The 12521-nt window shown below is 57.4% G+C and overlaps 1 protein-coding gene across 2 annotated transcripts; it reads right to left on the reverse strand.

Annotated features, from left to right (window-relative positions):
* Positions 1-5: 5 nt before the first annotated feature.
* Positions 6-11305, reverse strand: NINJ1 (ninjurin 1). 2 transcript variants are annotated; one of them, XM_061426223.1, is made up of 4 exons: positions 11130-11305; positions 2631-2856; positions 1671-1829; positions 6-593 (listed from the first exon to the last, which is right to left on the reverse strand). In XM_061426223.1, exons 1-4 carry the CDS (start codon positions 11202-11204, stop codon positions 559-561), a joined length of 495 nt encoding a protein of 164 aa, XP_061282207.1. In that variant the 5' UTR covers positions 11205-11305; the 3' UTR covers positions 6-558. The 2 variants fall into 2 exon arrangements, with proteins under 2 accessions (XP_061282207.1, XP_061282209.1); XM_061426225.1 differs by having other exon boundaries at positions 505-593; positions 1671-1833; positions 11130-11302.
* Positions 11306-12521: the final 1216 nt, after the last annotated feature.

Raw genomic sequence — 12521 nt, forward strand, 5'->3', positions numbered from 1 at the left:
CCACACGAGGAGAAGAATCAGCTTTATTGGTTACTTATATATAGAAAAGTGGGGGCTCAGATCCCCAAGGAGGGGCTACAGCCCTGCCCAATCACTGCTGGTGGAAGGTGTGAGGTCTGAGTCAGTGGCCACGGTGGGGGACCCACAGGGTCACTGATGGTCTATAGTCCTGGGTCAGGAAGTGCAGAGGTCACAGGTCACCCAGGGTGGGCAGCACACAAAGCCAGGACGCTGCTGCACTGGCAGAGGGCAGGCATCGCCTCGTCTCTCTGGAAATGTCCCAAGATGGGGGCCAGCTCCTTGACCCCCAAGCCTGCTGCATGTCCACGGCAGTGATGACCCTTGCTGAAGGCTCACCAGTTCTATCTTCTGGGCCTGGCTACTCCATGCTCCAGGAGGAGGAGCAGCTGAGGACGGGGCAGGCCCTGTGTGGCCAGAGTGGCCTGAGCACGTGTGGCTTATTTGGATGCAGTCCAGCGGGGCCAGCCTGGGCTCCGGTGGTTTAGAGGAATCCCGTGGACAGGAGGATGGGCCTCAAGGGCAAGGCGTCTCCTGCGTCTAGGCAGCTGTGGCCAGGCATGATCCAGGGGCACCTGCAGAGAAGGGAGAGGGGAGGCATGGAGTCACCAAGGCTGGAGGAGCCTCCAGCTCTGTTCTGGTGACCCTGCCTCAGCGTGGTGTCTGCTAACCAGCCCATAAATGTCGGGGCCACTCTGACTCCAGAGTCAGCCCAATTCTGACCTGGGAGAACTACAGTGTCCCCCCGTGGGACACTGTCAGGGTTTAAAACCCTGGCCCAGCACACTCGGACAGGGCACCCCTGAGAGCAGGGGCTGGTGGGTGGACATGTGCCGTGGGGACCTTGAGGTCTCCTCACTAGGCTGATGCTTGGGGAGACTCAAGACTGTCTTGGGGGCACACAGCAGGTGATTAATAAGTGGCCCGGTTGTCATGCGATGAGTGAGGCAGCAGGCTGGCATCCAGAGGATTCCACAGGGAACAGATTGAACAGCAATCTGGGGCCAGCAGCTGGGCAGAGAATCCATGCCAGGTGGGGCCAATAGTGATGGCAGGGGCAAGTGGAAGCCAGATACTCACAACAGGGCCACACAAAGGCCCTGCTCCCAGCATCTTGCTTCGTCCGCTTGGTCAATCTGGAAGGTTTCCTCCTACGTCCCTGACACACAGGTGTTTGCTGTCTGTCTATGGCACCCGCCTCACCTCTGTGGCAGGCCTGAGGACTGCTGGGTCCAGGGCCCCGTGGACCTGTGTTGTGTGACCCTGGCCAGGACACATGCCAGACCTGCCAGCCTTCTGCATCTGCCCTCGTGACAATCCGGGTTGCCTGCCTCTGAGCCCCCACAACCTCCCTATAGGAGGGGCTTGTTGAGTGTGTTACGAGGCTCACGTGACTTCCTTGTGGCTTCTGCTCCCAAGTGGGGTCACCGTGGGTGGGCACTGGGTCTCTCTGAACAAGGACAGTGGGCTGAGTGTGGTGTAGGGGGGCACATGCCCAGGGGCACCCACCCTGCAAGGCCTGGGCAAGGACAGATGCAGTCACGGGCGGTCTGCACAAAAGACCCTGAGTTTCCCACGCTGAGTCAGCAGCCCCGTGGGGTCAGCGGGTGGGTTCGTGAAGGAACAGACCCTTGACAGCCCTGCCAGCTCACCTGAGCCCCTACTGCCGGGGTGCCATGTCCATGGGGGGCTTCTGGACACCAAAGGCAGTAATGAAGATGTTGACCACGACGATGATGAAGACCAGACCAGTGGCCAGGTTGTTGAGGAAGTCCAGCTTGGCATGCTTGGCAGGGTTGTTGAGGTCATACCTAACTGTGAGAGGGAGCAGGCACTGCTCAGGGCTGGGAGATATCATGGGGCCCTCTTCTGCCCCCCCAGAGAGAGATATGCCTGCTTTAAAACACTGCCAAAAATGGGGCCTGGCCCAGGCAGTCTGCTATCTCTGGCTTGACTGCTGCAGCCCCGCTTGCTCTGTGAGGAGAAACTCAGAGGGGCCTGGCGCCTCATCACAAAGTGGAAGGTGGGAGGCCCGAGGCCCAGGCTTGCATTCTAAGGCACAAGGTACTGCACACACACAGGCAAGCACCATTCTGAGCACTGGCGCGTGATAAGCCATTCCCACACGTACCCAAGGCTGTCCTTACGCCCACTTTCTAGGCAAGGAAACAGGCCCACAAGGTCACGTAGCCTGCCTGAGGTCATGCAGCCAGGTGGAGGGGAGCCCAAACACGTGCTGCTTCTATACCTGACCCTCACCTGGGGGGCAGGACCATCACCTGGTCCCTATAGCCCACCTAAGGACTAGTGGGTACATAGTAGGCACCCAATACACGTCAACTCTTTGTATGGTTATGATGTTTTCCTGTGTCCTCAGCTTGGGTGAGTGGAAGGATAGAGACATGAGGGGCCCTCTGGGGGCCACAGTGGGAGCTGTTAATCCATTTTGGACCATCTGGCCTAGCCAGGTGGGCTGGGGCTCCTGTGCAGCTCGTGAGGGCTTGCAAAATGTGTGACCCATCCCAGAGTGTGTGCAGGCAGAATCAGCTGGCTGTAGGGTAGGGGAACCCCAGGGCCCTCCCGCTGCTGCAGCCCCCTGCCCAGGCACGCACCAAGGAAGATGAGCAGCACGCCCACAGCAATCTGCAGCGCGAGGGAGATGGAGATGAGGACCACCAGGGGGATGAAGAAGGCGAAGCCAGGGCCCTGCTCAATGACAGCCTTCAGCTGGGAGGCGTTGGCCATCAGCAGTGCGATGTCCAGCATGCTCTCAGCTGCGCTCTTCTTGTTGGCATAATGGTTCATGTTGATGGGCTGGTTCCTGCCCCAGCGGCTAGGCTGCAGGGAGTGGGGTGGTCAGGCCAGGCTCTGCAGCAGGGGACTGTGGGCCCGGGCCCACCCTGGTGTCCCCTACTTTGAGCCTGGTCTCCTTCCTAGGTACTGGCAAGAAGGTGGGAGTAGATCGGGTCAGCAGATGAGGCTTGAAAGGGATGTGCTGATTAACAGAACAATAGGCCCAGAGAAGAGACTGTACAGCCCTGCAAGACCCACCCTAGGAATCAAGTCCTGGAAGAGAAAGGAAACAAAACACAACCTCAGCGCACACTCTGGTTTTAGACGGGAAAATGCTGCCAACCATCTGCCTGCCATGGGTGGGGCCGTCTGGCAGCCTCCCCTGCGTGCCCCTGCCTGCCCTTCCCTTCAGGAGGTGACTGGTGCCAGGGAGGTGACGTGACAGCAGCTGGATCCCAGATTTCCACACACTTGCCCACATGTGAAATAAGACTTCCTGGGATGGCTGATCCACCCAGGCCATCTCCCAGCTGTGCGGGCGCACAGCAGGTGCTCAAGAGATGCCTCAGTATTCTAATCTACAGCTAAACTTAGCCTCTTCCTTACTTTTTTATTAAAAACAATCTTAAACCACTTTACTGAGTGAGATGTGACTGACACACAAAAAGCTGTACATAATAGACATGAAAACCTGAGGAGTGTGGAGCTAAGTGTGCACCGTTACACCATCACCACACCCAGGCCACCACACATCTACGCCTCCAGAGTCTCCTCCTGACCCGTCATTACTAGTATTTGTGATAAGCACGAGGTCACCCTTAGAGTGCCCTACTGGTCATGACGCTCTAGAGCTTATCCTGCCTTCCTGTTTGTGTTGATAAACTGCAAACACAAGTTCGGCTACTTCCTCCCTCACTTCTGCCTGAGAACATCCCCAGTCCTCAAGGCCAGTCCCTGTCACTCCCGAGCACCCTCTGTGCCTCAAGGCCCCACCCAGAGCCGACTGTCTCTGCAGGCTAGGTTCTCTGCAGGGGCAGGAGCAGGGAGGGGAGTTAGGCAGAAGGCTGGCCTCAGAAACTGGAGTCCAAGCCACCTCTCCCGAGAGAGACTGGAGTTTGCCTCTCGGGATGGCTCTTTCACTTGAAGGTAACTCAAAGCCGCCTGGCATCCTCTTGGTAGCCAGCCCATCCGCCCTCTTCAAGCTGCCCCTGGCCAGGCCCCTCCCCATCCTCCCAGAACTAACCTGTACCCCTCAGCCCTGGCCACTTGTCCACAGGCCTTCCTGAGCCTAGGCCTCCTGGGGCCATTTGGGAGAGCTTATTTCTAGACTCATGAAAGATGCAGGGATGGGAGGTGGGGGTTCTGGGGAGGGCAAACTTCTACTTTCTGCAGTTGGAGAAAGCATGGAGATTATAGAACTATACAATGGAAATTACAGAATCACAGAAATACAGAAGTTTTACAGAAGTAAAACTACTTTTACATTATATCTTCTATTTTAAATTGGAGTATAACTGCTTTACAATGTTGTGTTAGCTTCTGCTGTTCAACAAAGTGAACAGCTGTGTGTATACATACATTCCCTCCCTCTTGAACCTTCCTCCCACCCTCCCCACCCACCCCTCTAGGTCATCACTACATTATATCTTTTAAAGTTTAAATCTCATCTAGAATAACAGGCTCAGGAGGGCGAGCATGGGACTCCCATGTCCTGTGTTCCCTCACTGTCCGTTGTTCTTAAGCAGCAAATCCTCTTGGTTTAAAATTCTAGACCAAGAGCTCGCTGGGAAAGCCTTTGTCCAACCCAGTGCCCTGGCCCTGCTCTCTGGGAAATTCCATGTGCAGCCTCTTTCTTTCTTTAAGTGGGGTCTCTCCTTTGACTCTCCATGCCAGGCCTACAACTGCACTCACAGCTGGGTGGGCCACCCCCCTCGCCCAAGAATACCCAGGGCACACCACTCCTCCCCAGGGTCTGTGCCCTGCCTCAAAAGCACCCACGCTGTCTCCCAGCTCTGCTCTTGCAAAGTGGCCCAGCTGCCCATGCTCCATCATGTATGTGCTCCACTGGGTGCAGGCATCCTGGAGGCCCTGGCCTGCTGGCCATGTGCCCCTAAGTTTCATAAACCAGAAACACCAAAATGTCTTCCTTGAGGCCACCCCAGTGCTCATCCCAATCCCCAATCCCAGAGAAAAAGCCAGGCGCAGGTCTTCCAAGGAGCTTCCACCTTCTGGGGGGCAGGGGAGCTATACACACACAAATGCACACATTCATGAGCACATACACACATACACGCCATACACCCGCATCTATACACACATACACAGAAGCACAATGCATATACGCGTGTAAGCATACACTAACATGTATACATGGTACACATGCACATACACACACGTGGATACATGTACACATACGTGTACATACATACATACAATATACATGTGTGTGTTCATTAGCAAACACACACACAGCTAACTGTGGAGGCTTCTGGGCAGGAGGGAGAATTTCTCTTTTACTTTGAACTCTCTTGAGCTGTATAAATATTTCACGCCTATGCAACCACACACGCATTCAAATACACAATGCCAGCAGCAGCAGCAGTGCCCCCAGCACAGGGAGCCTGTGCCCCCCTGTCCTCCACCTTGGGGGCCCAGGGCAAAACCCGTCACCCTTCAGTTGGGTGCTTTCCTCCAGGGAGTCCTTGTCTTCACGGGGAAGTAAACTGAGGGGGTAAATTGAGTCTGTACGGGAAGGAAACTTGTCCAAAGTCAATAGGAAGTGAGGGCTGCACTGGGATTTGAACCCAGATGCCAGGGCTCAGAAGCTCTGAAAGCTGACACCACAGTCTCCTCCGGCCCTGCAGAGCAGGGCTGAGGTCAGGGTCACTTGTGAGGCTGAGTGCTTGGAAGTCCCCAGCCCCCTCTGCAGTTGAGCGCCCTAGGTGTGCAACAGGGCCATGGAGCAAACATCCCAGGAGGTTCTGGGGGATCTGGTCACTGTCTCAGGGCCCCTGGTAGCAAGCAAGGGCCTCAGCCCATATGTCCCTTCTGACCAGGATATTTCCTGCCCACAGAGCCATCTGCTTCCTATTCAACCCATGCAGTGATAAGGAGCACTGGCCAGAGGCTGCAGGCCACACGGCTGGTGGGGAGGGGGCTCTGGTCAAGCCCTAGCTGACTACAGGCTTGCAGTGTGGCCTCGACAACATGTTCCCTTCACCGGGCTTCAGTTTTCCCATCTGTACACCCCAGGCCACAGTCTGGGAAGTTCTACCACCCACCAAGTACACTAACAGGGAGAAAGAGCACTGTTCTCCCATTCTACAGAGTGGAAGACTAAGGGTCAAGGGGGCTTACTCAGGGCCACCGTGAGGGAGAGGCAGATCAGAATTTGAACCCAGCTTGTCCACCTTGAAGCTAAGGGCCACCCAGGACATGGCACAGCCTCATGTCCACACTGGGGAGGAGGCCAGGAAGCTTTATGTGTAGGGCCTTGGGTTGGGGGTGGATTTCAGGGTTGATTCATTTCCCTCGTGCCTGACCTTGGTACCCCAGGCCTTCTGGGGAGGGGCTTTGAGCTGTGGGGAGAGCTCTGGGCCCAAGAGGTGATCACTGTTCAGGTGAATCCCAGGGAAGGCACTATCCTGAGGAGGTCACCCAAGTTGGGGGGAAGTCAGAGCCCATCTTGCACAGGTGTGGAGCTTCACCTCCCCACCCAGCTGCCAGGAGCCATGCTTGGGACCCTCCCACTGAGACCTCTGCCCATGACTTGGGCAGTGCAGGGATCAAACACCCAGTTTAATGTGTCCCTGGGGCCAAAAGGAATTCACTGAAACCCAGCGGCATCTCAGAAGCTGAGTAAGCTCAGGGCTGCCATTCGTTTTTCTTTTCTCTAAAAGCCAGGAAGAAGCCTGTAGAGAAGGAGCTGGTTTTGGCAGGGATGCCCACAAGGCTGGCTCCTTGAGCCTACTTTCTGTGGACAATGTGTGTCATCCCAGTCATTTGTACACAGGCAGCTCGCAGGGACCCAGGCCACCCGGCCCAGGGTCACACTGCACTGAGCAACCTCAGCTTGGACAGGGAGGCAAATTGGAACAGAAGCGAGATTCAAAACAGGTCTGAGGTACTCAGAGTACCCAGTTTCAACACAGCGCATCCTCCAGTTCACCCTGGGCTTGGAGAGGCTGCCCATGGCCTCTAGTTGGGCCCACGAGGTCTGGCTCATCCTCAGCCTCTTGCCGGTAAACCCTCTGCTTCCTTGGGAGATGAGGGCAGGCCAGGGCCATGGCCGACTGAATCTCTGCAGGACCTCAAGGTTTGGGTTATGGACTTCCTCCAATCCTGCCTGCCCACAATTCTGCCACTGACTCCAAATCCCAGGTACAAGCATGGAACAAGATGCCTACGTGGGAATTCCCACCCCCCTTCCCAGAGCCCAGTTTCACATCTAAAGAATGAACGACCAAGGCCCTCATAGACCCAAAATTTATGAGGCTCATCAGCTGCTCTGGGAAGAGGTGGGATGTGGATGTGAGCCTTCCCTTTATCATCTCCACATCCTGCCACACCACAGACCAGCAGAGTGACTGGTCTGTGCTCAGTTTCCTCAGCTATAAAATGGGCAGGCGGGCACATGATGGGGAGTGAATGAAGCGCTCAGAAGCCTAGTGGCTGGTTAGAGCACAGCTGGGGCAGGGCAGGACTGATTGATCCTCTTCCTCGCCACCCAGCCTCATGGCTTTGAAAGGCTGCCTCCCAAATGAACTGTAACAACTTGTAATTAAGTCTATTGTGAAAGTCCCTAACAAGGAAGAGCGAGGACTAGCCCCGGAAACTGCATGAGCTGAGTGAAGCCCAGCTCCAGATGCTGGCCATTGCAGCCACTCCTGCATAGGGCCCCACCCCTTGGGCTCAGTGGGCAACAGTGGATGTGGGGGTTCTGGAGTCCTCACTTCTGGGCTGGGACCTGAGAACCGACCAGGTAGGATCTGCTGAGGCCCAGTAGGATCTGTCTGATCCATCGGTGTGGGGCATAAGCTGCTACTGTGCCCACTGCCTGGGCTCAGCGTGAAGGCACCCACCCCAGGTCACACTAGCTCACTCTTGCACTGTCCCCACACCATCTGTGCCCAGTCAGCCTTGGAAGGTCTCTTGCTCCATGTCTGAGTTCCTGGCGGGAAGTTTCCCAGGGTAGGGGTGGGAGGTCCTCGCAGCAGCTGAGCGGGGTTGGGCAGTCCTGCTTCCTGTGGGCTCACCACTGACCAGAAGTAACTGTGCGGCCACGTCAGAGTTGCCTTTTGGAACATGGCCAAGACCCCGCCAGCCTCAGGATCTGCCAGGAGAGCAGAAATGAGAAAAAGAGCAAACGTGGAACTTCCCTGGTGATCCCGTGATTAAGACTCCACAATTCCAAGGCAGGGGGCACAGGCTCAATCCCTGATCGGGGAACTGAAATTCCACATGCCAGCTCAGCAAGGCCAAAAAAAGAGTTTAAGAGAAAAAGAGCAAACCTCTCCCAGCAGCGGAGGCTATGCAAGCAATCCTCCCTCCCAGGACTTGGTTTCCAAGCCCAAATGTTGCCCTGCGAGCCTCACTGCACCCTGTTCTGCCAGAGCCCTGCTGTGTCCTCGGCTGGCTATAGCCCCAGAGTCTGCAGTGTCCAAGGCAGCTGCCCCCTCAGATAAACCCTGGGCATGGCCACATTTATTTTCACAATATAACTAACGCTTCTTATTTCTTCTGCTGCCATCCAAAAGTGAGTTAATTGACTAAAGACACCAACTCACTCCAGCAGGGGCCCTAAGCTGACTGGCCTTGCATGGAGGCCACAGGGGTAGGCAGCACGTGGAGGGGGACATCTGTGGAGTGGACATCTGTGGAGTTCCCTCACTGCCCTGGCCTGACAGATCATCTGCCCTTGGATTATACATACAACTCTCCTCTGAGCCCAGTCACCCTGGGAGGTGAGTGATTCTTCCCCACTCTACAGAAGAGGAAATTGAGGTTCACAGAGAGAGTCCGTACTTGCCCAAGGCCATGCAGCAGGGCATCTTGAGACTGATGGGGCTCTGGGCTTGGGATCCCAGTCAGTCCTCCCGCAGCTAGGGGCACATTGAGGACATGGAGGTGACTCAGCCCACACATCCTGCTGTCTGGGGGCTCTTGCTCAAGTGGGGACATATATGAAGATCCTGGGATTTTCCCCTCCTCCCAGCAAGCCTTTCTACCCCTCCTCAAGCAGGACCTTGGGACTCAGATTCAGGCAGGGGCCACTGGGAGGGAAGGCTGTGGAAGAGCCAGGTGAGGTGCAGGGGGAGGGCCGTGCCTATGATGGGGTAAGGGGAGAGCGGATTGTGCCTGGGAGAAGGTGCTGCCCTTCCTAAACCCTGCCGGGATGTCATCTTTGAAAGAGGATCTAGTTTGGCAGGCAGGAATGTTAATACTATGCGTCCAGTTCACCCCAGCACTTCACACACATTAGCCCATTTAGTCCTCACCACAAGCCTCTGAGGGCTTCCCTGGTGGCTCAGACAGTAAAGGATCTGCCTGCAGTGCAAGAGATGTGGGTTCAGTCCTTGGGTTGGGAAGATCCCCTGGAGAAGGGAATGGTCACCCACTCCAGTATTCTTGCCTGGAGAATCCCATGGACAGAGGAGCCTGGCGGGCTACAGTCCAAGGGTTTGCAAAGAGTCAGACACAACTGAGTGACTAACACTTTTACTTTCTTTCATAACCCTCTGTTGGAGGTGCTGCTCTCACCCCATTTCACAAACAAGACACTGAGACACAGAGTGATGTGCCTAAGAGCACAGTGAGGCAGGTCCTGAGGGTGGGAAGCAGAAGGCAGAGGCTGGAGAGAGAGCAGTGTTGGGTGGGACCGGACCCCAGGCTGGATGAGCAGAGCAGCCGTCAGTCCTGACGTTCTCTCCCAGAGCCTCCCTGCCTGTGACTGGAGCCCCCTGGAATAATGTGTCCACTCTCACATGAGCGTCCAGAGCCTCCACGGCCCCTCTGCAGCTGGCAAGGTCTGACCTCCTATACTCAGCCCCGATGTACTTGGTGGTCCAGCCCCTGGGCCCTTCTGTCACTGTTCTTCCTCCTGGGATGCCCTTCCACACATACTCACACCCCAGGGCTCAGTGCCAAGGTCCCCACTGGTCAGGAAGTCTTCCCACCCGCCTGTGTGTTCAGCACTCTGGCCATGACTTCTCCGTTAGGACTGGTCTCAGCTCTCAGATAGAGTGGAACAGGGCTGTAGCACCCGCAACTGGTCCCAAAGCCAATGGCAGTGACCCCTGAGCACAGGGATCCCTGCCCGCTGAGGGACTGCTCCCCAGGCCAGGGCCTTGTTTGCCCCACATGTTTGCCCTCCACCCCCTAAATATGGCCTCTTACTACAGCATCACCTAGGACTGGTCACCCACATCTGAGCAGGGTCAGTCTCGGCCTCAGTCTGGTGTACATGGCTGAGAGGCCACTGTCCCTGCCCCCATCCCCAGGGGTCAGAAACTAAAAGAAAGTCCAATGTCAACAAGTTACCAAAGGGTGGTGCTCAAGTCTGCGCCACAAACAGAGGCCCTGGGGAAGTGCGTCCTGGGCAAGGCCGGTTACAAACCGCTACTGTGGCCCTGCTCCAACAGTGGGACAGGACCCCAGGGTGCCAGGGTACTGGATCTAAATGGGACGACTGCCAGGGCCTGCCCCCATGCTCACAGCGCTCCAAGGCCAGCAGGGCCGGCTGAAGCGCAAGAACCCGCGGGTGGAGAGAGGGGAGGAGGCCACAGCGGCCCCAGGTTCCCCATCAGGGCATGCACAAGACTGTGCGGTCGCTGTGGACACCGTAAGTGACGTAACTGTCTGCCCGCTGCTGGCCTGGAGCCCAGAGGCCGGGATCCGTTCGGTGCCTAGTCCCAGCGCGCAGCGAACCGGAGCAGAGGCAGAGCTGGAGCGCTGTGTGAGAGCCAAGAAGGCAGGGGCCGCGGAAAGCGGAGTGAAGGTGGCGCCCAGGCCCCACGGCTGCGCAGCTCCGTGTGGGCGCTACCTGCCCCGGGCCACGAACGGCAGCCTGCCAACCGCCCGCGCCCCAGCCCAACCTTCCAGAGTGGCTTGAGCCCCGGATCATCCCTGGGCTCCCCGCGACCACGCTGGCAAGGGGGCGGGACGCAGGGGGCATGGCGACCACCCCGACCCTCACTGCGGACGCGGCGCGCAGCGAGCGGGTCGGCGCCCGTAGGTGCCTGGGAGTCTTGGGAGCAGGGCTCAGAGAGGGCGGGCGTCGGACAAGGTCGCACAGCGGCACGGATGGAGGGGGTGCTTACCGAGGCGCCCGGGGATCCGGGCGAGCTCGGGCGCAGGTCGCCGTTGAGCTCGTACTCTTCGGGGCGCGAGTCCATGGTGAGGCACTGGGTCAGCTTTGCTCCGGGTCTCAGCGTGGCCCGCGCCCCAGCCGCGCACACAGACCCGGCTGCGGGTCCGCCCACCGCCCGCCTTCCTCCCGCCCGGCTCACGCAGCCGCACTCAGACTCCGCCCCCAATCCCCTGGCGGAGGCTGCGGGGCGGGGCTTAGGCCACCCGGGGCCTGCCCCGCGTGGACCTCTATGGCAGGGGGAACCAGCGCTGAATTTCACTTCTGTTAGGTCCCCGATCTCTAGTGTTCGTGGTAACGCACGTCGCCTTCTGCGTTCCTGTCGTGGACACTTTTAATCCATAAACCGAGGGCAAGAACCGGCCTTTCCCAGGCCGCTTCGCTAACCGCCATGAAGGCTAGCGGGTACTGCCGCGTGTGTGGTTTTGTGTTTCCCCGGATGACACTCACCCGCGGGGCCCCAGTGCAGCTCTCGCCAACACATCGCTCGCCCCGCACACGAAACCTGCGAGTCGCCTGGGTCTCACACCCTCTGAACTTTGGCCTTCTCTAGGAAAAGGGGACATGAAGGCCTCCCACCCACTCAGGAGGGACCAGACAGCAGGTCACCGCAGCTTGGGCCCTCTTTGTGCCTGCCGCCCTTCATGGAGCAGCCTCTGTGTCTTCAGGCAGGGCCCCTTGTTTGGGGTGGCACCTTGTCTGTGCCAGTGCCAGCCACTAGGGGTGGCAAAAGCATGTTGGTTCCTCCAGCCCTTGACTCTTTCAGCACTTGTTTCCCGGGACGCAGGCCTCTCCCAGAAGCCAGGCGGGTGCAGAGGCCAAACATTATCTCCCCAGCCTGGTAGGCGAAGGTCTGGGTCTCTGTGTTCTGCCCTGACCCTGACCTGGTCCCAGGACCAACAGCTTTTTACTCCTCCCAGTTGCGCTGCCCACCTCCACCCCCATTCCCGCCCCACCTTCTGCCTTCTCTCATAGTGTCTGCTAAATTCTGTTAGCACAAGGCATTTGACCAAGGCCATGTGGGCGTGACCTTACCCCTCCTGTTAAACCAGAGATCAGAGAGAGTAAGCAGCAGTGCCCAAGGTCGGGAGATAGTTACATTGGCCTTATGAGATGGCTGGATGGCATCACTGACTCGATGGACGTGAGTCTGAGTGAACTCCGGGAGTTGGTGATGGACAGGGAGGCCTGGCGTGCTGCGATTCATGGGGTCGCAAAGAGTCGGACACAACTGAGCGACTGAACTGAACTGAACTGAACTGAGAGCTCATTTATTCATCCTGTAACTAGAGTGCCTGCTTTATGCTAGGCCCTGTTCTGGGTGCTGTGGCCTGGAACAGGGTTA

Source organism: Bos javanicus, chromosome 8 (assembly GCF_032452875.1).
Source record: "Bos javanicus breed banteng chromosome 8, ARS-OSU_banteng_1.0, whole genome shotgun sequence".
Lineage (NCBI taxonomy): Eukaryota > Metazoa > Chordata > Mammalia > Artiodactyla > Bovidae > Bos > Bos javanicus.

What these genes read in the sequence shown, in the direction of transcription:
- NINJ1 (XM_061426223.1), bottom strand. Translation starts at nt 11,204, where the DNA reads ATGGACTCGCGCCCCGAAGAGTACGAGCTCAACGGCGACCTGCGCCCG. An exon ending in CCGGATCCCCGGGCGCCTCG is followed by an intron (nt 2,857 to 11,129) that starts GTAAGCACCCCC and finishes CACTCCCTGCAG; the next exon opens with CCTAGCCGCTGGGGCAGGAA. An exon ending in CGTGCTGCTCATCTTCCTTG is followed by an intron (nt 1,830 to 2,630) that starts GTGCGTGCCTGG and finishes TCTCACAGTTAG; the next exon opens with GTATGACCTCAACAACCCTG.